This window comes from Micromesistius poutassou (assembly GCF_964030765.1).
Source record: "Micromesistius poutassou genome assembly, chromosome: 5".
NCBI lineage: Eukaryota > Metazoa > Chordata > Actinopteri > Gadiformes > Gadidae > Micromesistius > Micromesistius poutassou.
This window is the reverse complement of record NC_140275.1, coordinates 21,187,160-21,211,159: the sequence shown is the minus strand read 5'-3', so window position 1 is coordinate 21,211,159 and position 24,000 is coordinate 21,187,160. Positions and strand designations below refer to the sequence as shown.

Genomic DNA, 24,000 nt, shown 5'->3' with positions numbered 1-24,000 from the left:
TCATCTATGCTCTGTTAAGATTTGGTAAATTCTCCGGGTATAAACTGAATTTTAGTAAAAGTGAATGCTACCCTGTTAACAACTTGGCTCTTCAAATTCAGGATAATGTTTTACCGTTTAAAATGTCTAGAAACGGCTTTAAATATTTGGTCATTAACATCACTAGAGATATGAAAAACCTCTACCAGGAAAATTTTCAAATTAGATCTAAAGAAATGGAGAACACTCCACTTGTCCTTGGCAGGTAAAGTGAATTGCATTAAGATGAGTGTGCTCCCCAAATTCCTCTACCTGTTTCAATGTATCCCACTTTACCTTCCTAGGTCTTTCTTTAAAGGTATTGATAGCGCTTTTATTTCTTTTATTTGGAATGGCAAGAACCCTAGGGTACGTATAGAGCTTCTACAGAGGCCTAAATTACAGGGAGGCCTAGCTCTTCCTAATCTTTTTTACTACTACTGGGCTGCAATTTTTTTTGCAATTTTGGCTTTATACTCCAGATACAGACTGGTGCCACTATGAAGCTACATCATGCATCTCAACATCTTTCACGGCTCTGGTCACTTCCAATCTTCCCGTTTCTATTTCCCAGTTCACAAACAACCCAATTGTCATCAATACTTTGAAGATCTGGTTTCAAATGAGACGGTACTTTGGTTTCAAATATATTCTTAGCTTAAGCCTTATATGCAATAACCACCTCTTCCCCCCAGCTAGAATAGACGCTACATTCTCTTTTTGGCGGAGACAAGGCATTTCTAAATTTAAAGATATGTACATAAATTGTGTATTTGCCAGCTCTAATGACTTATCACAAAAATTTGGCCTTCCTCGATCTAGCCTATTTCGATATTTTCAAGTACGCCACTTCCTTATGAGCCATGACCCCAACTTTCCAAATTTCTCTTCAGTGTCAGGCTTAGATGTTCTGTTAGAATCCCCGTTTAATTCAAAAAGGCTCATTTCTAGAATACATGATTGTATAGATTCTCTTAAAACCATAACCATCGCGAAGATAAGGGCGGACTGGGCAGATGAATTGGGGGAAGACATGGAAGATGACATGTGGAACTGTGCTTTACAAAGAGTGACAAAGAGCACTTCTTGTGCAAAATTAAGTATAATACAATTTAAAGTTCTACACCGGACTCACTTTTCCAAAGCAAGATTAGCTAAAATATATCCTAATTCAGATGCTAGTTGTAACAGATGCCATCACACCCCTGCCAACTTAACCCATATGTTTTGGTCATGCCCTGCTCTGGTCACTTACTGGTCTATGATCTTTAAAACATTATCTGAGGTGCTCAATACTGATTTCCAACCCATTGCAGCAGTAGCTATATTTGGTATCACAGACCGAAGACATTCTATAGTAAGGATACAAATAATGCTGTTAGCCTTGTTCTTTTTTTCTTTCCCTCAGATGAAATATTAATCGGCTCAAGCTACATTGGGCCTGGTTTCTGTTGCCATATTAAAGTCAATATTTTAATTTGCTATGTTTTTACTTAACAGAAAAACAATCTGGCAGAAATGATTAAAAGCTTGCAACTTGTGCTTCATGCTTATGCCCATCACATTTCCTCACACTCATATGGTGTACTTACTGTAATGAGCCCATAAAATACAAAAATATTAATATATTAACTATGTTCATAACCAAGAGGAGGCAGCGTTAATGTTTCCTGCCTCAGACATGTTCTTTTTTTTTTGCAGAGAGCAAGTTTTTGGACTGACTGCTGCTGACGTTTTGTCAAATCTCTCGGAAGCTATTGACACAAGAAGCTGCAGCAGGTTCAACATCAACCGTGCCAATGTCTGGGATGGGGCTCTGAGGGGATTTAAGCGGTCCTCGTTTGCCCCCACCTGTAGCCTTTTCGTGAAATTCACGGACGACATCGGGCAGACTGAGGACGCTGTCGACACAGGAGGGCCTACGCGGGAATTCCTCACACTAGTGATGGACGCCATTAGAAACAGGCGGTTTTTTGAAGGCAGAGAAGCAAATACCTGTCATTTGACAGCAAAGGTAATTCAGTTTGTCACATTTTGACAGTTCTAAATCAATTTGAACTAACCCTGCAACATTGTCATTATTAGCTGCAGACGGTGATGAATACTTCCATGTTGGAAGAATGGTGGCCGTGTCCATGGTCCATGGTGGTCCAGGGCTTCGTTGCTTTTCCGAGAATTTCTACCACTACCTAGTGGGTAAGGTGAAGACTATCGAGGCCCCAATTGCAGACATACCTGATCCTGAACTCAGGAATGTTCTCCTTGAGGTAATTGTTTTGTGTTTCTAAGCATATTAAATAAAATAATATATAATAAAATAATAATAATAAAATATATTTTATTATTTTTATCAACAATATGGACACCCCAGTAGCTTTACAACCAGTGTAATACTGGAATAAAGCCAGTGACTTCCATGTTTTGTGTCACTTTTATGTACATTCCAAATTCCAACCAATACAAACCCCTGTCAAATAGGAATTTAAAATATTCATGTCTCATCCTTGGTGATTTGTGTGCAATTTTGTCTGTTCATTGCACTTATTTTACTCTAGATTTAGAATGCAACAACTTTGGAAGAACTTGCAGATAAGCACTCTAGCATGCTTCAGACAGCAGGATGCTGTCGATGCCTGAGGACACTGGAGGACAAAGAACGCAACCATGTTTCCTTCCAGAGGTAGGTTACTCTGACTACTCTGTAGGAATTCTAAAGAGAATGTGAATGAAACTCAAATTAATGTCAGAAATGGTTAGTCCTATTGGCAGTGTGACAGGCAATATTATTAAGAACTTACCATGATCTGCCTCTTCCCCTCACCCCCAACCTGGATATAGGTTCAAGGACGGCCTGGCTACCCTCAACCTTTACAATGCTCTGGAACAGCATCCCTCCCTGTTTCTGCCGTACTTGGTTTACAGCACGGAAGACCTGAAAGCAGAGACTCTAGAGGCGCTGTTCCATCCACAAATGAGCCCAACTGGTAGCTCAAAATGCCAGGAGGAGGAGAGAGTGCTTGGCTACTGGCTGGACTACTTAATCACTGTAAAATGTATTTTCTGTATGTTATTTAAAGTGGCTGTGGTTTAAAGTGAAGTCCACAAATGAATGATGAATCTTAATGTGTTTCATTACTCCCACAGAGGAAGGGTGTGGGCTGTCCCTGCAGGACGTTCTGATGTTTGCAACAGGCCTAAAAGAAATCCCAGCAGCAAAATTAACACCACAGCCTCAACTCACATTCCAGAAACACTCCTGAGGCTAATGTCTGCTCAAACACACTGAAACTCCCGATATTACCCTCATATGAGAAGTTTGAGGAAGCCATGAGTTATGGAATTAAAAACTCCCCTGGATTTGGTCTCTTTTGAGGTGTTAACGGTTTTAACCTGCATTTGAAGGTTTGTGCAGTTACTGTTAGTCCACATAGAACTCCCCTGAGTTGTTAACCCGTTTATCAGACATGCAACGATTTTAACCTGCATTTGAAGGTTTGTGCAGTTACTGTTAGTCCATATAGAACTCCCCTGAGGTGTTAACCCATTTATCGTGGCCGTTTGTCACGGTCTGTACATCAGCTTTTACATTGTTTAAAGAAATTAAATTATTTTTATAAGGTGTACGTTTGTCTCTTCTGAAACATTTTTGTTTGTCTCTTCTGAAACATGATGTCTAATAGACATCATGTGCAACAGACACAATACATGCAGGGTCACAGGTGAGAAGAGAATATAACTAGCTGCGAAAAAATATCGATGGCATAAAACGAGGGCTTGGAACCAGAGGGGCGTAAGTTGCACTTTGGGCGAAAATGAGTTCTATATATCAAAATAAAGGTTGTGATGAGCTCTATCTAGTTGTGCCAAAAAGACGCATCAGAAATCAACCTGTATTGAATAAAGCAACAAAACAACAAAGACCTAACACAAAAGTTTGAGCATTGTTTGGAGCCAGAGGGGCGTATGTCCACTTACGCCCTTCTGGCTTGAAAAAAATACATGTATGGCCTACACATTGTTTGGAGCTAGAAGGGCGCAAGTCCACTTACGCCCTTCTGGCTCTGAACAATACAAGAGCCTACAGTATTTTTCAGAGCCAGAAGGGCGTAAGTGGGTGGTGCCCCTAAACAGCACTAGCTAAAATGGCTGACACGCATGCTGCACACATGGAACTGTCTGAGGCAGAAATAATTTTGATGAATATTATGAAGCAAACAGATGAATCTTGTGAAGAAGTGGAAGATGAAGAGATGTTTTTGTATGCTGCTCCTCACTTGAGTGTTGAAAGTAAGACACCATGCATTGATAGTCTAGCCTTGTTGGCCTAGCCTAGCATGCTAATGCCTTGTCTTGGTCTAATCCTGCTAACTGTGATTTAAAGTAGCCTAATATTCTGGCATTGAATATTCTTTTGAACATTCACAATCAACTTAACTCTAACCCTGAACTACTAGATTCAGGGAATTCACGTAGGATATTAATACATACTGTATGTAAATCATAAAGGGACAGAGCCGCATGAGGTGAGGGGAGAGAGAGCGGCTTGAGGGACACATGGAGAAAGTGAGTTCTGACTTGCACTTTTGAACATTAAGCATAACCTAATTTAATCCTTAATCATTCAGTTCATGTAGGATAATGGTAAATATTAATGTTTAATCATTTAGGGACACAACCACGGGAGAGAGATGAGGAGATTGGAGAGAGAGAGAGACACACATGGAAACAGCACAAAATGGAGGGAGAGAGACAGACAGGGCGAGAGATCATGCAATTGATGAGGGACACACAGAGACAGAAGAAGCTCTAGGGAGTGAGACAGTTATTGTGCTTGAAGTTGTTCAGGAGGGAGAGGCAGACAATGGACAGGAGGAGGATGCCAACACACAAAGAGGGAGAAAAAGACAGAAATGTTGACAACTGGAAAAAGAACAAACGCAAGAAGGTTAAGAAATTCTGGCCAAAGCTACATGAATTCACATGGCATTCAGGTCCCAAGAAGGAGGATGAGGGGGAAGAACTGTGCCTCCTGTCGCTATAAATGCAATGAAAACTTCCCTGAGGAAGTGAGGGAAAAAATATTTGAATATTATTGGGAGATGGGAGATGCAGCGAGGCAGAAAGACTTCATTGTCAATCAAAAGAGTCAAAAGAGAGAAAAACAGGAAAACAATCTCAAGAAGAAATCATACATTGGAGTATTATTTAACCTCAGAGGGAAGACAGATAAGGGTATGCAAGGACTTTTTTTTTGAAGACCCTTGATGTGTCAGAGAAATTTGCAAGGTCTGCAGGAGGCCATACATCTAGTGAATTGGGAATTACCCCTCCGAGCAAGAAAGGGCGGCATGCACCTCAAAACAAAGTCCCTGAGAGTAGCAAAGATAAAATACGAGAGCATATCAATTCTTTCCCAAAACTTGAATCCCACTACTCCAGGAAAGATACAAACAAGCTCTACTTGGAAGGATCTCTGAATTTGCCAAAAATGTATGCACTGTATAAAGAGAAATGTGAACAGGAGTGGAAGATTATACCAGAAAAACAAAGTCTTTATAGAACAGTGTTTGACAATGAGTTCAATCTTGCCTTTCACACTCCGAAGAAAGATGCATGTAAATTCTGTGAGTGGTACCAACGTTTAGAAGACAGTGAGAAGACAAATCACAAGGATGAGTATGATGCCCACCAGTTAAGAAAGACCCAGGCCAGAGAACAAAAAGAAAATGATAAAAAGAAAGCAAAAGAGCATGAGTCATAACAAGGCTGTCACTTTTGACCTGGAACAAGTGTTAACCACTCCCTGGAGCAAGGTAAGTAGCCTGTTCTACTCACGCAAGCTAAGTACGTACAACCTCACTGTGTATGAATTAGACAGTAAAGATGTCGAGTGTTACATGTGGCATGAGGGGGAAGGCGGCCGTGGATCTTCAGAGATTAGCACATGTGTTTACAAGTACCTTAAAGAACTTAGTCCACATGTAAAACATGCAGTTCTTTATTCAGATACTTGTGGTGGACAGAACAGGAATGCTGCCTTTAGCACGATGTGCCTGCGTGCTGTCAGCTCACTGCCCCTCTCCACTATTGACCATAAATACATGGAGTCTGGACACAGCCAGATGGAGTGTGATAGTGTGCATGCTGCAGTGGAAACTGCAAGAAGAAAAGTTTCTATCTACTCCCCTGATGGCTACTTCACACTTGTTAGAATGGCAAGAAAGAACGACCCATACAGTGTACATGAACTTGGACACAAGGAGTTTCTGGACTTCAAGTCCCTCTCCAACCACATACTCAAAAACAGAACAAAAGATGAGGAGGGACAATCAGTTCATTGGCAGAAGATTAAATGGTTCCGTTACACGAAAGATGAACCAAAAACAATCTTCTTCAAGTATGATTTCACCGCCCCGACCTTCCGAAAACTGACGGTGGCACAACAGGCAACAAGAGGCACCAGAGGCACCAGAACCACACACCCCAGCTCAATGTATGAAAGTCCTCCAGGGATCAGTGCCTTAAAGAAAAAATACCTACTCACCCTGTGCACCAATGGGAGTATTCCTCACTGTTATGCAGAGTTATATAACACTCTGACAGTGGGCAGTGAGTGAACAGATAAGTGAACAAAAAATTGAAATGCGTAATAAACAAGAGAACTGAAATTAAACTGTTGAAATTAAATGTTAAACTGTTTGAAATGAAATACATTAATGTGAACTCACGAATAAAAATTGAAATTAAACTGTTTGAAATTAAATGTTAAACTGTTTGACATGATTGAATGTGAACTCATGAATGAGAATTGAAATTAAACTGTTAGAAATGAAATGTTAAACAGTTTGAATTGATGAAATTAAATTAGACTGTATACAGTATTTTAAATAAAATGAAAAAATGAATTACTCATAAAGTTAGTGTTTTTAACCAATGTTTTGACCAATAATTTCTGCATTGATCAGCAGATACGCCCTATTTTACTTTAGAAGAATTGGAAATGTTTGGTGCCAAAAAGGCGTATTTTATATTTTTACCATATTTTCAAGATTTTACAAGGTTTTTGAATATGTTCATTGTGTTAATATGCCATAATATGTTCACTTAAGTACTTACTCATATAGGTATGTATGTGGTTGCAATGTTGTGGTTGAAGGTTAATAAATACAGTTGATTGAAGTGTGGTCAAAATTTTGTTTTGGCTCTCCTGTAAAGTTTGTCAAATGCCAAAAGTTTGTCAAATGCCACTTACGCCCCTCTGGTTCCAAGCCCTCGAAAAGTGACTTTGCGATTAATTTCCACAGCTATGTCACCACTACTATTCTTAATACTATTTATAAGTTTTGCTTTGCACATTTATTATTTATATCATTGCAGGATAAATTGTAGGGGAAATTATAACTGACTAAGGAAATGTCTATAGGATAAGAGTGACTCTAAGATTAGCATTTCCACAGCTATTTCTGAACTAGTCTTATTTATACTCTAACATGTTATTTTCTCTGTTGCAATAGGTAGCACAGGGAGAAGGTCATGTGTCAGGGGAGAGACCAGGCTGCAGCATTGACAGTCAGGGAGAGGCTTCAGTCAATACAAAAGAGGATGGATCTTCTGTGGCCACTTTAAAACCCCATCAGCCAGATCCTAAGACCATTGTGTCTCAGAAGTTGGCAGATAAAACTCTAAGATTTCAGAGACAATGGTATCAGGACTTCCCTTGGCTTCATTTCATCCCAGGTGTTGAAGGAGCATTGTGCTTTTACTGTCGCAAAGCATTTGAAAAGAAAACATCACAGCTTGCAAAAAACACAGAGGATACATTCATTTCCACTGGTTTTAAAAACTGGAAGAAGGGTCGTGAAAGGTTTGCATTACATGCTCGATCAGAATGTCACAAAATAGCCGTAACAACGCAAATCTATGAGAGTAGATCAGTGGATGTGCAACTGTCTAATGTACGGGCATCACAGCAAGAGGAGGCACGCACCTGTCTGTTAAAAATAGTCTGTGCTGTGCAGTTCTTGGCAAGGCAGGGTCTAGCTCTAAGAGGGCATGATGACAGTGAAGGAAACTTTGCACAGCTATCGAAATACAAATCTGAGGATGACCCTGATCTAAGGAAATGGTTGAGTTCCCGAATTGACTATACATGTCCCCAAGTTCAAAACAAGATCCTGAATTTATTGAGCCACTCAATAATTCGTGAAATTGCAGATAACATCAGGTCACTTCCGCAACTGCAGTTTTCTGTGATTATGGATGGAACACAAGATGTGTCAGGAAAGGAGCAGGAGGCAGTATGTGTAAGATACGTTGATCATGATCTGATAGTTCATGAAGAATTTGTTGGCACGTATGAAGTGTCTGTGACCACAGGAGAACACCTTGCAAAGGTTATTATGGATGTACTGCTCCGTCTGAATTTGTCAATCACTGGGTTGAGAGGGCAAGCCTATGATGGTGCTGCAAACATGGCAGGGATATATTCAGGAGCACAGGCCATTATCAAGAAGCATCAACCTCTGGCTCCTTATGTACATTGCGGGGCCCATTGTGTGAACCTAATCACACAACATGCCTGCACAGCCTCTTCTGTTGTTCGTGACTCTTTGCAGTGGGCTCATGAATTGGGAGTTCTCTTTGGCCAGTCAATGAAAATGAAGTCCATTTTTCAGGATATTACAAAAGCAGAGAGCGGGCCAGCCCAGTCTATCAGGCCCTTGTGTCCCACAAGGTGGACTGTACGTACAGGTGCCATTCGTTCACTACTGAACCAGTATCAGCCTGTATTGCTTGCTTTAGAGGAAATGGCATCTGGTAAGTCAGATTCAGCCAGCAGGGCAAATGGCTTGCTTGAAAGATTGCAAAAGGGCAATGTAGTTCTTGGTCTTCTGCTTGCCTTGGAGGTTACAGAGGAATTGGAGTGCCTCAATAAGTCTCTTCAGAGTCGTACACAGACAGTTGATGGTATGCTTGCTGCTGTCACTTGCGTCAAAGAGAGCATAGCTGAAAAAAGAACACCTGATCAATTTCAAAGTCTCTACAACAAAGCATCACAAATGTGTGAAAAACTCAACCTGTCTCCAATTGAAATGCCTCGGGTCCGAAACCCTCCCAAACGCCTGGCTGGCAAGGCTGCTGCCCATGTACCTCCCTCCTCAGTTGACTACTTCAGAACAGAATTTTTCAAGGTTCTGGACACTGTGAGTATGCAATTCACAGAACGTTTTGAAAATGAAGGGCTGCTTATGATCAGGAAACTTGAAAAAGTACTCTTAACAGGAGTGACAGATGATGATGTTTTGCTGCAATACCCAGAAGTGTACAGACCTTCTCTTCAAGTGCAATTAGCAATGTTCAAGTCCAAGTATGACTTTCAGTCAAGCAGTGAAGCTGCTACCATTCTGCGAGGAATGTTGCCGGAAGTCAGGGGTCTCTTTGAACAAGTAGAAATACTTGTGAGGTTGCTTCTTACTGTGCCTGCCTCCTCCGCTGAGGCTGAAAGAAGCTTCAGTGGTCTTCGGAGGTTAAAAACCTGGCTCCGAAGCACAATGACACAGTCTCGGCTCAACAGTGTTGCTGTGTGTCATATTCACAAAGATAAACTGGACAAACTAAATAGAAGACAAATTGCTCAGCAATTCATTGCGGCTAATGTGAGGCGCAGAATCACGTCTGGGTGCTTCACTTAGGTGAGATCAGTGTACTACATATATGTTGTAGTGACTAAACCACTGACATGTGATACCACCATGTCTGGGGGCACCCAGTATTGCTTTCATGGAACATAGATAAATAAATAAATAAACACATAACATAGCACCTTGAATGAACCATTATTTTATTTTTTATTATATTATTGTTTCTACTTAGGTCTAAAATAAAGTAGTCTTGATTAATCTGTGTCTTGATTTTTTGTCTTGAACTTAAGTTTTGATTAATCTGTGCTGTCATAGTTGACGACAGCAAATGTAAAATAGCTACATCTTCATGTCGATGTTTATTGTTGTCACTTTCACTTGTCACTTCTTGCCATTAAATTATGTGGCTTATTCCCCTGTTACCTTGTCACTTCCATTCCATTTTGGTGCTGATAATTTGAAGCAGGAATGGTGTTTTACAGAACTTTTTGTGTTCAGTGTTGTCATTTGGCACTTAATTATCTGTCTACTTACCCTGTAGATGCTCGAGGGTCATTCTGTGTCAACTCAACCACAGTTTGGCAGCTTTAGATTTTAGATTTTGACTTTGGATTTTGATAGTATATAATTTTAAAGAACTAAAGTCGGTCCCCTGGTGCTGTGCTGTTTGTGGTTATGTGGTTCTTTAGCCACTAAGGAGAGGTGCAACTGAATGCGAGAGGATGATAAATCACTCAATAGACCTCTGAACAATTTGTCCCCCTCACTTCTGCAATGATGGCTACGCCCCTGCATTTAAGTCCTTAATGACAGGTTACATGATTATTTATGATGCTGGCCGCTTTATATTGAATTTGTCTGCATTTTTTTTAATTAAAAAAATTAAAAATTAAAATAAAAAACACCAAACTATTTAGGGGGGCTTAAGAATATTTTAGGGGGGCTTCAGCCCCCCTAAAACATGAAGCGCTCCTCAGCTAAAAGGAACTTAGTTAATGTTGTGTTGATTGATGACCGTTTGCACCATTGCATGATCGTGATTCGTTTGAACGAGAACGAGGGAGGAGCCGAGTCTGACCGACTCAGTGACTGAGAATCATGATTCACCGCTACTGGAAATGAGAACGAACAAAAACAAACGAACAAACAACTCTTCTTGGCGAACTGACGGCCCAAACTGTAATAAATCGAAAGGACATAAGTACTCATTAATTCGACTTTTGAACTATAATCTATATTGAATTTGCGGAATCTACAATACAATCTGCGATATCTCAACGACAAGCAGGTGAAAGAGATACATTTAGCCGTCTAGCCCCGTAGACCCCCTTTCAATCTGCGCTCAGGCGATGACCCCCAGTGGAATTCTAATGGAACTGCAACCAAGTTCGATGGGACTCAATAGAGAGTGCCAAGGCTCTCTGTAGATGGGCTCTGCTTTTGCTACACCTGCTGTACCACCCTTTCTTTATAGAAAAACAACAGCTGAGACTCATAGTAGAAGATTCGAGCAGTTGTATCGATGGACTTGTGCTCGCTCATTAAAATGCCCATTGAACATAGCGATCTATATAATTGTATTTGTGAGGAAATATTTCAGATGTGCAACTTCGGATGCATTAGTTCACATTTGGGTTTACGAATGCACAGATTTTGTGCATGTTCTCAGATTATGAAAGACTGGTGTGCGAATGTGTTTTGCACCAACTGCGCTGCAATGATTGTAGCCAAAGTGTCAAGTGCATGACTTTTTGAAGTTGTGATGCACAGGATAGGATTTTTGAAGGACTTGTGAACTCATAGCCCCCGTTTTGTGTTTACAATGGTAGAAAAAATATTTACGATTTCAAATTTACTGTTACACATTTGTGACTTTAAGTGTACACATGCAAAATAAATATTTACGACTTCAAATTTACTCGTTTTTTAGTTTTTCAAATTTAGTGCGTTTACATGACACTCGACACAAGAAAGTCGACTTATTGGCTTAGTCCAACTATGATTGGATCACTTGCAACAATGGAGCGTTGGAGAAATGATATGGACCCGAAGTGAACTGACAGCTGTCTGCTGAAACATCGCTTTCTCGAATGAGTTTGTTGTTGCTGGTGACGTAAAGAGGTCAACCGGTGGCTCTACTACCACTAGTTGAAATGGGCACAGCGCCGCCTATCGTACCGTGGAATGAGACGCTTTGGCCAATGAATCGATTTACTCACCGCCATGTATACGCGGACAATTGCAGTTGTCCAATTGCGGAGCATAATCGAACTATGGCTTTAATCGAATTAAGCTGTGCATGTAAACGTACTGACTGTGACTTTAGTGTATGCATGCTTAAGACTTTTGCTACAATAATACCTTCATAGTGATAGTTCTGTTTTCAGCTTTGCTTTAATCTTGGGACTGACTCTGGAATAACGAAAATGCATCTAAATGCTAGTTATATAACTATAGCAACGCTTATATAAATTAAAATAAAATATATTTCCTTTAGTTCTCAAATACCGACACGGGCCGTTTAGTACCGGGTTGTGGCACCCATCCCTAGCAGAGAGTCACAGCGTGGAAAGAGGGCCACAGTGGTCGATGGGCATGACTCTAAGAAGGGCATCAAGGCCAGACAGAGACATTCACTGCAAAGAAGACACAGGAGACAAAAAGAAAAGAAACAATCAATGTTTGTAAAATTAAAGTATGAAACTACAATCTTATTGGAACACATGTTGGAAGATTAACCAAACAGGACATTGTGAACAAGTGGAAGGAGATGTTTATCTAAGACAAATCAAGAAAAAGAAAGAATAAATACAAATCACATTGGCATTGTGGAAAGAGCAGCACATGGGATTTTCAGTTATGGTCCCTGTTACAGGAATCTGGAGATTGTCATCAGATTGTCGTTTGATTTTCAAACTCTTTAATATTTTACTTTTTAGTGTCCCCCACACAGGAGTCCTGCAAGGTCAGCAGGAACTGGAAGAAGCATCCTGAGCTGAGTCTGGGGTGACTGACTGGGCTAGGACACCCCACCAGAGACCACCTTAACCCGGGGCCCGTTCAGACAGTTTGGCACAATCAATCATCTCAAGCACGTTCTGGGGAATCACTGATTGTGTGGGTCGAACATTCAAGTGCTTCTTCATAGTTTGCCAGTGCTGCCCTGGGCCACCATGGGTTCACAAAGTCTAGAACCCAGCAAAACCCTCTCAAAGTCACACAACTTGACATGACACATTCGTAACACATGACAAATGAACAGAAACCGCTAACAATGTATACATGTATTAAAAAAAGTCAATCCTCATTGAAAAGTTATGCATTTTTATAAATATATTGATCTCGTCCAAACCTACTGAACTATATACATATTATTTCTTTAAAAAAATCACTCTTTGGGTTGATCCTTCCCAACAACCAGCTGAGATGACGAGAAGACATCTGCATAGGTATCACACAGATGACCTGGACATGAAAGCCATCACAACACACACACACTTGGGGAACTCCCAGAGGAGTTGAGGGTGCATTCGGTCGGTCAAACATCTACAGTTCCACCACAGGGGGCATTACAGATGTGTTGACCGCAACAGGGAAGCCCAGCAGAAATCAAAGTGCACACAGGCAATGAGAAAGCAGTGAGATTGGAGGTAGATTTTTCTCTTTTTTGTTATCATGTCAAATTGAAGATGGCTGTAGAGTATATATGGTGTGAATTTGTTCTTGTACCAAACGGCACACCTGCCATTAACACAATGTGGAGTTGGGATTGTCTCAGAGTGTTCTGTCACCCAAGACTTTTAATTTGAAAGGGCACCCTCCAGAAGTATTCATGTGCTTATTTAACACATTTTGAAATGTCATCAGGACAATTACAGACAGTACATATGCATTTAGAAAATGTTCAACAATCAAACCTGCACTATTTAACCTTCAAACCTGCACTACTTAACCTTGTCACTGCATACATCCCTTTCATTCAAATACCAACCATGTGGCTCTCAATAAGCCCAGGCATGTTTTCTCTCTTAATGGAGGTGAAAAAGCATCATTTCAGAGCACGTGGGTGTTGGCTGTGAAGAGGAAGTGTTCCCACTTTTTCTAAAGCCAAGTGCAGCAAAGCAATGCATCCGTTACATAGTGCAGGTTTGAAACAACAAACATTATAATTGGACAGTAACTACCTCCACTACCCAAAGGTTTATTCATCTGTCAGAGACAAGCATGACCCCCAGTTTACCACAGACCTGAGAGGAAACCACAAGTCATATAGGCTGGATTTATACATTTGAATGTAATTGGTATTGCGGTTCAATTCAATGGGCAAAAGTGCTAAATTAAAGTTGTTTGGTCATAAATGAAACACTTCTTTGGGTATTTCATATTCCAAAATATATATTTTCCTAGTGTTATGCAGGACATGCCCTTAAAACATCCAACCTCATGTGGTGCATTCTAACAACAAAAGTGTGAAACCAATCTTTCTCAGTCACTTCATATTCTTTGCAGCTTTCAGTTTTCACAGCAGCAGTGAGTAACCCCCGTCAGTCTGACACACCGCTTGAACAACAGTACACACTGAACTGACAAGACAGTAGGAAAGAGGGAAGTTTAAGCTCCCCACACCAGAACCAAGGCCTCATGGTGACCGAGCCTCTGAGCAAGTGAATAAACCTGAGAGTTGACTGCTGTAGTAGCTGGCTATGTTCTTTACAGACAAAGATGGCCAAAATCACAGTCTGACTCCAATTAGACACTCGTTTTTTTGTGATATCGCTGTATCCCCCCAATATATATTTATCTTCCATAGTTTAGTATTTCAAAGTAGGGTGAGTAGCCACAGTATTCTTAGGAAGTACCTTTTTTCCACGTTATTTAATTTGACTGACATCCCGCTGTGTTCTGTCCATACACATACTAAATGTGTACAGATCTCCTCAGACTTCTTGGCTTGACAACTGGGATGCATACAGTAATCAGAGTTGGTGCACAGTGGTCCCTCACCATGGACTTGGCAGTGGGGTACGAGTGATGGTAGAATAGGCACTACATGGGGACCCACCTCTCCCTATGTGTAGGTCCACTTTGACACACTAAAACCACTGGCGTTTCAGTATGAGCGGCGGTTGCACACGTATTTGCTTGGTTTATAAAAAAAAAGAAGCAAGAAGAAGTCTCTGGTTATTTGGTAGACAACATTTGTGAGCAGAGGGGTAATGGGACAGATAAAGTGCAAAAGTGACCACCCCCTCCCTTCCCGTCCCCAAACCTCCCCTTCTGTCCTGCTTTGGCCATCTCTCTCTCTCTCTCTCTCTCTCTCTCTCTCTCTCTCTCTCTCTCTCTCTCTCCCCCTCTCTCTCTCTCGCCCCCTGAACCGGGGCGACAGCGTTCAGTTCTTCTTAAAGAAAGAGAAGAGCCTCTTGTCTTCCTCTGAGCGACGATGCGCTCTCCTGGAGGAAGAGGAGGAGGAGGAGGAGGAAGGCAACCGGCCGGCGCCACCGGGCCGCGGACCCCTGGAGGTGGCGATGGGAGCGTCCCGCCACTCGTCCTGGTGCTTGTCCATCAGCTGCTGGTCGATCACTCTGTGCATGTCGTCCTGCAGGAGCCGAGAGGCGAGAGAGAGAGAGCGAGTGAGAGAGAGCGAGAGAGAGAGTGTGAGGTGTGTGTGTGAGGGAGCGAGGGACTCAGAACAGTCGGACGGACAGAGGAGAAGAGTGTCTGGTGGCGTGTGGGGACGGCCGTGGACGGCACATGGAGGGGGGCTGAGGTTGTCGGATGGTGTGGATGGTTTGGGGCTGGGGGCAGAGGGTAGTCAGTGTTCGTAGAGGTGACTGTGAGCTTTGGAGAATGTGGACAGTATGAGGAGGCGAGTGAGGGGTCGAAGGGGGTTGATGAAGGAGGGAGGGCGGGAGGGCGGGAGGGAGTGGACGATAAGGAAAAGGAGGTGCAAGGTTTGGGGGGGGGGGGGGGGGGGGGCGTGTTGCCGATGGGGTCATAGAGTAGACATTGTACGGAGGAGAATTGGCTGTATGGGGAGGTGAGTGATGGGATGCGACATTGGGAGAGGAGATGCTGGGTGCTGGTGTGTCTGGAGAGGACGGTAGACTTGATGACATTGTTTTAATGTTTTAATGGTGAGGCGTTTCTTTTGGACAGGCGGCATACATGAGCAGCGATTCCAGTCGCGTGACCGTAGCATGGAATGGCTCAGCGTACGGACACGACACGGTAGCGGTTTGTGCAACGGTGACGATCGCACGAGACGGCTCACCTCTTAAGGCAGGAGGGGGGGGGGGGGGGGGGGGGGGGGAAGGGGGGTACCACAGAGGGGGGTAGAAAGAGTGGTACGGAAGCTGAGAAAGGCCACTAGATCAGAAACCACAAGAGCCACACAGTAAAGAGCCCTGATGAGGCAAACTGTATCCGGGGAAAAGAGAGAGGAAAGATCTACTAGTTACAGGTGTGGTAGAAAACAAACAAGGGACACACAAACAGACGCAATCTCATCATCAAAACATCACATCATCAAACATAGATAAGACTGCTGTTGGCCGTCATACCAGCTACAGAGATGAAGCTAGTGCTGGGCAGTTTAATTTAGATGTGGCCAACGAACAGCATAATTACTCTCACTAAATTGTTTCCATTAACTAAACCTACCCAAAAACTGAATGCCTTTATTCGTGAAACATTTGTCAAATGACTTAAAGGTTGTATCAGCGATGTTGGGTGACGTCACTTCTGTTGGTGTTTGAAGCGAGATCCCGAACAAACAGAGCCGGCTCGCCCCTCCCTCCCGTGTTTCGTGCGTCCAGTAAAAACGATCCTGAACGCGGTGCAAAACCGACAGCCAACAGCCACACTTTGTCGGTGATTGGTTGGAATACCATTTATTTTGGTTTTGAGTGGTTGGTAGTACCATTTGTTTTTGTGTACGATCTCGGAGCGCAGGCTGCCTACAGAGATAGGGTAGGTTAGGTTAGGGTTAGGGTTAGGGTTAGGGTTTTTTTGACAGCCTGCTTATGGGGCGGGCAGCTAGCGGATCGTGAGGAAAGATCAGATGAATGTGATCGTTTAGGTTTCAGCCTGGAATCGCTGATACAACCTTTAATATCAATTTCAACTCTAGCTACAAAACAAGTTTTTCGTTTAGTTTATTATTTTTATTTTTAAATTGTTTTTGCTCTGCATTGCAACCTAAAGGCCAAATCCTTGACCGGTGACCTTTGACCCACCTGCCAAGCCTCCAGCTGCTGCGATAGGTTGAGCTTCTGCTGGATGGCGTCCAGCAGCTGGCTGTTGAGAGACATGATGTCTATTTTACACTTGGCCAGCTCCATCTCCACAGCCTGCTTCCTGACGGGCACACAGAGGCACAGACACTCAGTCACTCTGTGCTGTTAAGCAATGCTTCGTACCGTATACAGGTAGACCGGACAAAACTGAACTGTACCAATGAGGACAGATGGTCAATACTGAAACAAAGCATCCTACAAACATGTAGATATAAATATATATATATATAATAAGAATAAAAAGAATATATATAAATATAAAATATATGGTATAGGTATATCATTTGAAGGCTTGTATTCCAATTTGTATGAACAGTGCAGAGAATTGAAACTGTAATATTGCGTTCCCATAAAGTGGCGCCCCGTTGAGGCTCATCCCACCCAGGGGGGCTCGTACTTGGCTATGGCGTCGTCTCGGTCCCGGATGGCACTCAGCAGCTGCTCGCTGGGCTCCAGGACGGCCGACATGGCCCTCGTTCTCTCGCTCTCCTCCTGCACGGAGCGCATCTCCAACGAGAGCAGCGCCATCTGCAGGACACGCGGGGCGAGACACGTCAGACATCAGACGTCAGGTGGCGCCGTGTGTGTTGCGTTGTTTCTGGTAGGTTAACACGTCAACATTTTCTGTATTCTATATTCGCACTTACAGTGACTCGAGCTGTTCACATAAAGGAGCGTGTAAGGGTAAAGCCCGCTGCTGAGGGATGTCTCAACCAGACTATAACCACGTCCTGCCCCATCCAAAGGTTGGATAAATATGGGCCATGCTCACAGTATCCACAGCGGGAAATGACGCAAACCCAAACCCAAACGACTTCTACAGCTATGACCTAAAAACACTTCTCCTCACACTTAAGTGAGATTCTCTGAGCAATGATGTCTAGCCTCCTTACGTACAAATATTACGACCAAATATTGACCAAATCTCAGACGCAAGCAAGGGCAACACATCTGATGCATGCGGCGGAGTGCTGGCCCGGGGAGATGCTCTCGGTGAGCGCGGTGTACCTGGTTGTGTAGTCGCAGTAGCTCCTCCTCGCCGCACATCGCCTTGTCTCTCTCGGCGTCGTACAGATCCCTGATTTCCCTAAGCTCCTCCCCCATCTTCCTCACCTGCTCCTCCAGAGCCTCCTCGTCGCTCCGCCTCGAGCCCTGAGTGAGCAACGAGAAAAACGCAGAAGAAGAAGGAAGACATTTGACTATAGCCGTTTCTCAATACCAAGTACGCGGACTACGTTCTCGCGGACTTGGAAGTACGTACTTGGCAAGTCCAGACTTCCAAGTCCAGACTTCCAAGTACAGACTTCCGAGAACGCGAGTACGCGCTCTGCAATTGGAACAGCAGCAGACTCGATGATGCATTCTGGGATATTTAACGGTCCCAAGTCCACACGAGTCACCTCCGATGCGTCCTCGGTAGAACGGCCTCATCGAGAACGCATCGAGAACACTTCCGGGTTTTACGACAGTACTCGCGTTCTCGCGTACTTGGAATTGGAACAGTGCTTGGGGCTACCACTGATGACGTTTATCGAGAACGCAAGTACACGAGAACGCGAATTGAGAAACGGCTATTGCGTTGAGAGCGCACGGCCTTCTGGGAGTTCAGGAGGGTCACAGCACGGCAGGCCGCTCCAGGGCCGCTGCAGGCAGGAGAAGACTTTGAGAAAATGATTTAATCGGCTGATAAATGTCTTAGCGGACCCAAGGTCAACTGACTAACTGAATAACGACGGGCTGCTTCTCAGCCCAAATGAGGAGGAGTATGTTATGGAGATAAAAATTAGATTTAAATCGCCTTTTGTAAATTGCTACTGTTGGTAGCGATATTTTATATTCCACACGGCATATTTTATCACAGCGATATTTTATCCTAACATTTGCAAGAAATCTGGAAATTATGCCTTGGCTGATTATTAATTTATTCAAATGTGCTTCATTTTTTTATTAGATTCAATGGCGGGAAGGGGTTGAGGCTTGGTGGAAGGATTAATAATCCAAGGATTATTTCATGCAGACTACGCACATTCAGGCTTTTCTGTCGCCATCAAATATCCTGCATCGGGGCGAATATCAACGTAATGAACGAGGAACGGCCATCTCTAACCCTCAATAGCCATGATGGACAATCTCTTGACCCTCCTCCCCTATGACCTATGACCCCGCACGAGGTCACATGGAGGTGTAGTAAAAACCAGGAGGCCTTGGTTTCACTTGTGGTTTCAATGCGGCTTTTGTGATTGGATACGCCAGATCGGACACTGACACATGTCTGAGTTCCACACTTGACACTTCAATGCAAAACTCGTAGCCGGATCTGTGTTTTTCGAATTTCACTTTCCAGCAAAAAGTTCCCCACGTTTTACAGTAATGACCGCCCAGCAGTGACATCCCGACATCCAAACTGAAAGTCAAATGTAGCAGCATAGTGCTGCGGTGGTGGTGTGTTAAAATAATCACACTTCTTAATAGCAGCTCACACGTGTGTCGTGGTGGACTAAAGATCACCGGTATGTCATGTGCGTTTAGCGGTGTCTTCCTGCCCAGGTGGGGGGTGAATCCTGGGTGAATCCTGGGTGAATCCTGGGTGAATCCTGGCTGGCTCAGTTCTATCTTATAGTTTTGGGAATCAAATAAGTCACACTCACAGGTAACTGAACATTAATAAGAAAATTTATAGACATTACTTGTTGTGCAAGCTCATAAAAAGAATGGGAGAATAAGTAAGCCTGTGTGTTGCCCTGCAGCCATAATCTCTACATGATACGCAGCAGCTGGTTAGCCTCGATTAACCCACTGCCACGTTTCATATAGAGAAAAACAGGGGGATTATTTTTAGATCTGTGCTGCTTTGCCTTTGTGTTGTGACAAGACCGATGGCAGCCCTTCAGACTTTCTATGCCGTGTGGAGAATCGCCAGTGGGATGCGTCACACGTGCACGTGCAAATGCACATGCACGTGAGTAGGCTACATGTCGCACTACGGAATAGTATAGCCCTACTAGGGCTGGGCGATATGGCTGAAAACTGTATCACGATATAAGTGTTTCATATCGGTCGATATCGATAATTATTGATAAAAAATTTTTTTAAAGGACCAGGAGAAAAATAAAAAGTAAACAGTTTTATTTTAAACTTAACCTTCCCCTGATTGTAGGCAGACAGGGAAAAGGAATGTCAACACAACCATGGAAAACTCAAATAAATATAAACATAAGTCTGAATGAAAATGAACATCACAATGAAAACTCAAAAACATGCTCAAAAAAGTGTTCTAAAAACATTTGCAGTGTTAAATGTAAACATAAAAGATGAGATTATGAGATCACTATTGCATTACTTGGTAGGTGGATTAAAGCTTATCTTCAACCTGGAGTCCCTAGAACATGGAACATATGGATGTCATTGTTGTTGGGACATGGAGATATGTCCAGTACTGTCATGAACCATCATTCATGTTGTAAAGATCGCTAGTTAGCATGTTCGCTAACTAGCGATTAGTGCCTATTAGTGATTTTGTTGTTATGCTTGCTATCCATGTTATAACGAAAATGCCTACATTAAACAGAATAATGATAATGCCATCAAAGGGGGGAATGGGACATGGAGATATGTCCAGTACTGTCATGAACCAATGCTGGCCGCGGCGCCTGACATCTGAGAAGAACTATCTTCATATATATTATTTACAATTTCCTCACTCGTTGCGGTACTCATCTTTCGTTTCTCACATCGCGCTGTTTCTGTCATCGCCCAGCCCTAAGCCCTACCACAGAGCAGTAAAATAAAATATCTGCGGACGGAATTGAAAACGGTAGAGAAAAAAAGAGAGAGAGGTTTTCTCTGTCCTGACAGGCGGAAATGGTTGTACGAGAGATGCGGACAAAAGTTGTCAAAACCAATTCTGGAGGTACTGTTCACCAAATTAAATCTAGATAGAATGTCGATGGTTCTCTAGACTGGAAGCGTCGTCAAGTCATAAGCTTAGCTCGGATGTCACCTGGCCTCAGCCATTATAAGGCGAGGGGATTATGAAGGTATTATTGTAGCAAAAGTCTCGCGCATGCGTACACTAAAGTCACAAATGTGTAACAGTAAAGTTGAAGTCGTAAATATTTATGTTGCATGTGTACACTAAAGTCACAAATGTGTAACAGTAAAGTTGAAGTTGTAAATATTTGTTCTACCATTGTCAACACAAAATAGGGGCTACGAGTTCACAAGTCCTTTGTTACAGGTGCACAAATCCTATCCTGTGCATCACAACTTCAAAAAGTCATGCACTTGCCACTTTCTGCTGTTTTTGCAACCAAGTCGACCGCATCTCGATCAAACTGCCACAAAGTCATAATCTTAGCTTGTACATCCAACGTAAAGCGAGGGGGTCATGCCCACGTCCCACCTGTAGCCCGCTACCTCTCCTCTGAAACGCCCTGGATGTGTACAGTTGGTAGCTCTGATGAAGTCATCAACTCAGCTCATACATCATCCAACGTAAGGCAAGGGGGTCACGCACACGTCTCACGTTCAGCCCGCTACCTCTCCACTGAAACGCCCTGGATGTGTGCGGTACGTAGCAGAGGGAAAAATAATAAAAGATTCTTCGATGCGTCGCGATTCTTTTATTAAATTAGTTCCCCTGCTGCAACGTTCTGTTCGCCTGCTGCAGAGCGCCACAGAGAGCTCTCCTTTCTGCCTGTGGGTTCTTTGCACAGAGAACCGACTTTTATCTAATATAAAATATTAGATAAGGTAATTCATCTGTTAATTGTCTTTAATGATCATCACAAAAGTAGGAAGTGATTAGCAAACTCTTGAGTAGCAAACTCAAATGTGTTGTTACGACTGTGGTCGTAGTTTTTGTATTCTGTGTTTGTGTGTGTGTGGCTTTGTGTTTTCTGTCAATCTTATATGTAAATAGGAATGTGCCATTCCCGGGTGGGGATTGGTCCACTCGTTTCGGTCGGGGACGGTGATTGGCCAAGGCAAGAATAAAAGGAGTCAAGATGGCCACCGTGGAGGCCAGCACTTCCATCCTCCTCTCCCAACAAGCCACATGTGTTTTTGTGTCCTGTATTTTAGTTTAGAAGTTTCTGTTCAAATAGTAGGGGTGGACTGCCATTTCAGTTTGTATTGTTTCCTCCTGTTTTCATTAGAAAGGGAGCTGATTTAATTGTCATTTGTTTTCTTAGGTTAGAGTCTTTTGTTTCAGATAGGGACGTTTTGTTTGTTATTTTGGCCTGGGTCCACCCTGAAGCCTACTTTAGTTACTTTGATAATTGTTTGTGTGAATAAATCCTGTAATCATTTAAAAAGGAACAACACGTGTGCTAGTGGCTGCTTGGGAGTTGGGGAAGAGGCGTGTTTTTCATGTTGCGTCCTCGGCCCCTAGAATGGGGCGTAACAGTGTATATATATATTTTTGAAAATCACGCATTGGAAATGTACATAAAAAGAACCGATCGATAATGGTTTTAGAATCGAATCGTTGACCTCTGAATCGGAATCGAACCGTGAGGTGCCAGGAGACTCCCACCGCTAGCGGCACGCGGCGCTTGATGAAGAGACCCTCTCCTACCGCTTGATGAAGAGACCCTCTCCTACCGCTTGATGAAGAGACCCTCTCCTACCGCCTGATGAAGAGACCCTCTCCTACCGCTTGATGAAGAGACCCTCTCCTACCGCTTGATGAAGAGACCCTCTCCTACCGCTTGATGAAGAGACCCTCTCCTACCGCTTGATGAAGAGACCCTCTCCTACCGCCTGATGAAGAGACCCTCTCCTACCGCCTGATGAAGAGACCCTCTCCTACCGCTTGATGAAGAGACCCTCTCCTACCGCCTGATGAAGAGACCCTCTCCTACCGCTTGATGAAGAGACCCTCTCCTACCGCTTGATGAAGAGACCCTCTCCTACCGCCTGATGAAGAGACCCTCTCCTACCGCCTGATGAAGAGACCCTCTCCTACCGTGGACTCGTTGCCGTCCAGCAGGTTCTGGGTGAGCCGGCGGAGCTCCAGCAGCCCGGCCCGGAGGCTCCCCGTGGGCACGTCCTTGGCGGACGAGGTCTCCGATGACTCGTCCATGGAGGAGTCGGTGGACAGGGCCGAGTCGGTGATGTCGTTGCCCCTCAGGTGGGAGCAGAGGGAGCGCACCTCGCAGTAGGCCTCCCACAGCTGGACGCGCAGCTGCGCAGCACACACACACGCACACACACACGCACGCACACACACACACGCACACGCACACGCGCACACACACGCACGCACACGATCACACACACACACACACATACACACACACACGCGCACGATCACACACGCACGCACACGATCACACACACACACACATACGCAGAGACACACACACACACGCAGAGACACACACACAGACACACACGGAGAGGAGGCTGTTAGTAAGAGTGTGTGTGTATTTGGATGTGTGTGTGTGTTTATGTGTGTATGAATTGTGAACATGTTTATAAATGTGTGTGTGTGTGTTTGTGTGCATGAATTGTGAACATGTTCATAAATGTGTGTGTGTGTGTGTGTGTGGGTATATGTATGCGTGCGCGCGTGTGTGTGTGTGTGTGTGGGTATATGTATGCATACGTGCGTGCGCGCGCGCGTGTGTGTGTGTGTGTTTATGTGTGCATGAATTGTGAACATGTTCATAAATGTGTGTGTGTGTGTGTGTGTGTGTGTGTGTGTGTGTGTGTATGGGTATATGTATGCGTACGTGCGTGTGCGTGTGTGTGTGTGTGTTTATGCGTGCATGAATTGTGAACATGTTCATAAATGTGTGTGTGTGTGTGTGTGTGTGTGTGTGTGTATGGGTATATGTATGCGTACGTGCGTGTGCGTGTGTGTGTGTGTGTTTATGTGTGCATGAATTGTGAACATGTTCATAAATGTGTGTGTGTGTGTGTGTGTGTGTATGGGTATATGTATGCGTACGTGCGTGCGCGCACGTGCGCGTGTGCGTGTGTGCGTGTGCGCGGTGCGGCTGCTTGCTGCTTGCTGCGGCTCAACCTGCTCCCTCTCCTGC

General features: G+C 43.6%; 2 protein-coding genes across 2 annotated transcripts in view; one reads left to right on the top strand and one right to left on the bottom strand.

Annotated features, from left to right (window-relative positions):
• Nucleotides 1-1,844: 1,844 nt before the first annotated feature.
• LOC311343794 (G2/M phase-specific E3 ubiquitin-protein ligase-like) lies at nt 1,845-3,164 on the top strand (the record flags this gene model as incomplete). The annotated part of the gene is made up of 5 exons (XM_084468755.1): nt 1,845-2,032; nt 2,104-2,291; nt 2,580-2,698; nt 2,857-3,071; nt 3,163-3,164. Coding segments are annotated over exons 2-5 (489 nt in total). The 5' UTR covers nt 1,845-2,032; nt 2,104-2,138.
• Nucleotides 3,165-15,048: 11,884 nt separating this feature from the next.
• Nucleotides 15,049-24,000, bottom strand: part of bicdl1 (BICD family like cargo adaptor 1) — a gene marked incomplete at both ends in the record, with an annotated part of 9,729 nt that continues 777 nt past the window's right edge. The window contains 5 exons of the mRNA XM_084468227.1: nt 15,049-15,255; nt 16,895-17,015; nt 17,352-17,482; nt 17,963-18,106; nt 22,923-23,141. Coding sequence (XP_084324353.1) covers nt 15,049-15,255; nt 16,895-17,015; nt 17,352-17,482; nt 17,963-18,106; nt 22,923-23,141 — 822 coding nt within the window. The remainder of the gene's footprint in view (nt 15,256-16,894; nt 17,016-17,351; nt 17,483-17,962; nt 18,107-22,922; nt 23,142-24,000) is intronic.